Below are 2664 nucleotides of genomic sequence, written 5' to 3'. Positions count from 1 at the left end.
ATGGAGGCCAACGCTCCTAACTTGAACGTTGAAGAGCTAGCGGCTTACGCCACCACTAAGAGCCAGGCAGGAGTCCCGGACAAAGAGATCCTGCGTGAGATCACGCAGATGCTGAGAGAGGACGGATGGAAGGAAGCAGCGATTGGGCCAACGATCGAAGCAGTCGTTAAGCGATCATCAGTCGTAGGGGGGAAGGGCTCACCAAGGCAGGAGGGCTCACCAAAAGCTAATCAGAACGCCGTGGCCCAAGTAATGGAGCAGATGATGCAGCTGCTTAGCCCAATGGCTAGTCGCCTAGAGGCACTTGAGAGGAACCAAGCCGAAGGACGTTCGGAGTCATCCCCAAGAGTCGACACTCCTCCACCACCGCTAACAACAGTCGCCAAGCTAGCAGCCCGCAAGAATAAGTTTCCCAACCTAGAGCGTTTTAATAGGACACGTAATAACTACCTAAGTTAGAAATTTAAGTGCGAAGGGAAGCTAGAGTACGACTACGCCATGTTCCTAACAGAGGACGCAAAGGTCCAATACGTGCTTAGTCAAACAAAGGGCAAAGCAAACTAGGTCCTTCTTCCCTAGGTGCTTGAGAATAAGGAACGAACTACGGCTGGCCTATAGGAGCACATGGATACTTACTTCTAAGACGTGCACCAGCAGCAGCGTGCGCTAAACAAGCTTCAGCACTTAAAGCAAGGACGACGACTAATACGCGACTATGTCTTGGAGTTCAACCAGCTTCGCGTAGAGTCCTGATAGCAGTTTAGCCTAGCAGTAGCTTGTGAGATGTTTAGTAAGGGACTTAGAGAAGAGCTCTAAAAGCTGATGCTCTATACTCTAAAGAACGGAAGTCTAAAGGAATATATAGACAAGGCAATCGAGCTTTCTAATGACCTATACCAGATCTAGTTGCACGGGAGGAATCGAAGGAACGCGGCCTACAGTCATGCGCAAGCTCCCCCGAAGGTCGCTTAGCGAGATGCTAGTCCAGAAGCGATGGACTAGGAGCCCTTAAAGGCCAATTAGGCACGGGAAACGAAGGATAGACTAAGGCGGTCCCCACTAGACTGCTACAGCTGTGGCGAACTGGGCTACATCGCTAGAAACTGTCCGAACACCACTTGGGTTAAGAGAGCCGTTCCCCCAAGCGAAGGGCAGAGACGCCAGAAACAGATCGAATGCCCAGACGATAGCGACTCGGAAAAAGAGTAGCTCTGGGCCAGAGTCTCGGCCCAGAGCCTCTGAAGATGGATCGGCAGATACGTAGCGAATGGAATCAGTTTTAGTAGAAGCATATGCGTCCCCCACCAATTACCGTAGATCTTATCGTGAATAATGTAGCAAACGCTGTCGCGCTTATAGACTGCGGATGCCTATGCTATGCACTAATTAGCAAGAGATTTGCTTACCGCCACTGTCTAGAGCGCTTTTAGATCCCCTCTTGGATAATTGAGGGAGTGAACGGCAAGCTGTTAGAGATTAGCGAGGTTGCCTAATTCTTGTTTAAGATGTATAGGTACGAAGAGACTGCTTATGCATACGTGATGGACTTGTCCTCTAGTAAGGACGTGTACCTTAGCAGGGGATGGATGGACTACTAGGACGTATCAGTATCTCCTACTAAGAAGAGTATTTTTATCCACTTAAAGGGCATTCGAGTAAGGTTAACTAAAGGACGCCTACGAGGAGGAGTTAGCTAAGTTAACGCCGCAGCGTTTGCGGCCTTAGTTCGTAGGCATAAGAACGCTCCGAATAGCGTTTAGATCTTCGCCGCGTTGATTGCAGACATCGATAAGGCGCTACAACCGAAGAAGCCCGTAGATGTACGAGCACTACTACTAACACAGTACCAGGAGTTCTATGAGCTCTTCAACCCAAAGCAAGCAGAGAAGCTTCCACCGCACCGAGGGCCAGGGGTGGACCACAAGATCGAGCTAGAGCCGAAGGATGCTCAGCCACCGTGGGGACCCCTCTATAGCATGTCGCGCAGAGAGCTCCTAGTCCTTAGAAAGGAACTTACATCGCTTCTTGAGAAGGGATTCATCCGCGTAAGCAGCTCGCCAGCCGCAGCGCCAGTATTATTCGCCAAGAAACCTGGAGGAGGGCTCCAACTGTGCATCGATTATCGAGCTCTAAACGCAATTACTAAGAAGGACCGGTACCCGCTACCTCTCATCCAAGAGACACTCAACGGCTTAAGCAAGGCCAAATGGTTCACAAAGTTAGACGTTATCGCAGCCTTCCACAAGATCCGTGTCGCACTAGGCGATGAGTGGAAGACAGCCTTCTGAACAAGATTTGGACTATTTGAGTGGCTAGTTACCCCCTTTGGCATGGCGAACTCCCTAAGTACTTTTCAACGATACATTAACTGGACCTTGAGAGAACACCTAGATGACTTCTGCTCAGCATACCTGGACGACGTACTAATCTACACCGATGGCGATCTGTGCCAGCACCAAGAGCACGTCCAAATAGTGCTTAGCAAGCTGCAAGCCGCAGGGCTACAGGTGGACATTAAGAAGTGCGAGTTTAAAGTCAAGACAACTAAGTACCTTGGGTTCATTATTGAAGCAGGTAAAGGGATAAGCATGGATCTAGCCAAGGTAGCCGCAATCCGCGAGTGGGAGGCACTGAAGATAGTAAAGGGAGTAAGATCGTTCCTAG

General features: G+C 49.9%; 1 protein-coding gene across 1 annotated transcript; it reads left to right on the top strand.

The window, feature by feature from the left end:
* SETTUDRAFT_105127 (uncharacterized protein) lies at window positions 1–459 on the top strand (the record flags this gene model as incomplete). The annotated part of the gene is made up of 1 exon (XM_008025008.1): window positions 1–459. The coding sequence occupies one exon, from the start codon at window positions 1–3 to the stop codon at window positions 457–459; it is 459 nt and encodes a 152-aa protein (XP_008023199.1).
* Between the last annotated feature and the right edge of the window lie 2205 nt (window positions 460–2664).

Source organism: Exserohilum turcica, assembly GCF_000359705.1.
Source record: "Exserohilum turcica Et28A unplaced genomic scaffold SETTUscaffold_13, whole genome shotgun sequence".
NCBI classification, from domain to species: Eukaryota; Fungi; Ascomycota; class Dothideomycetes; order Pleosporales; family Pleosporaceae; genus Exserohilum; species Exserohilum turcicum.
Note: the sequence above shows the minus strand (reverse complement) of the source record. Positions and strands in the feature narration are given on the sequence as shown.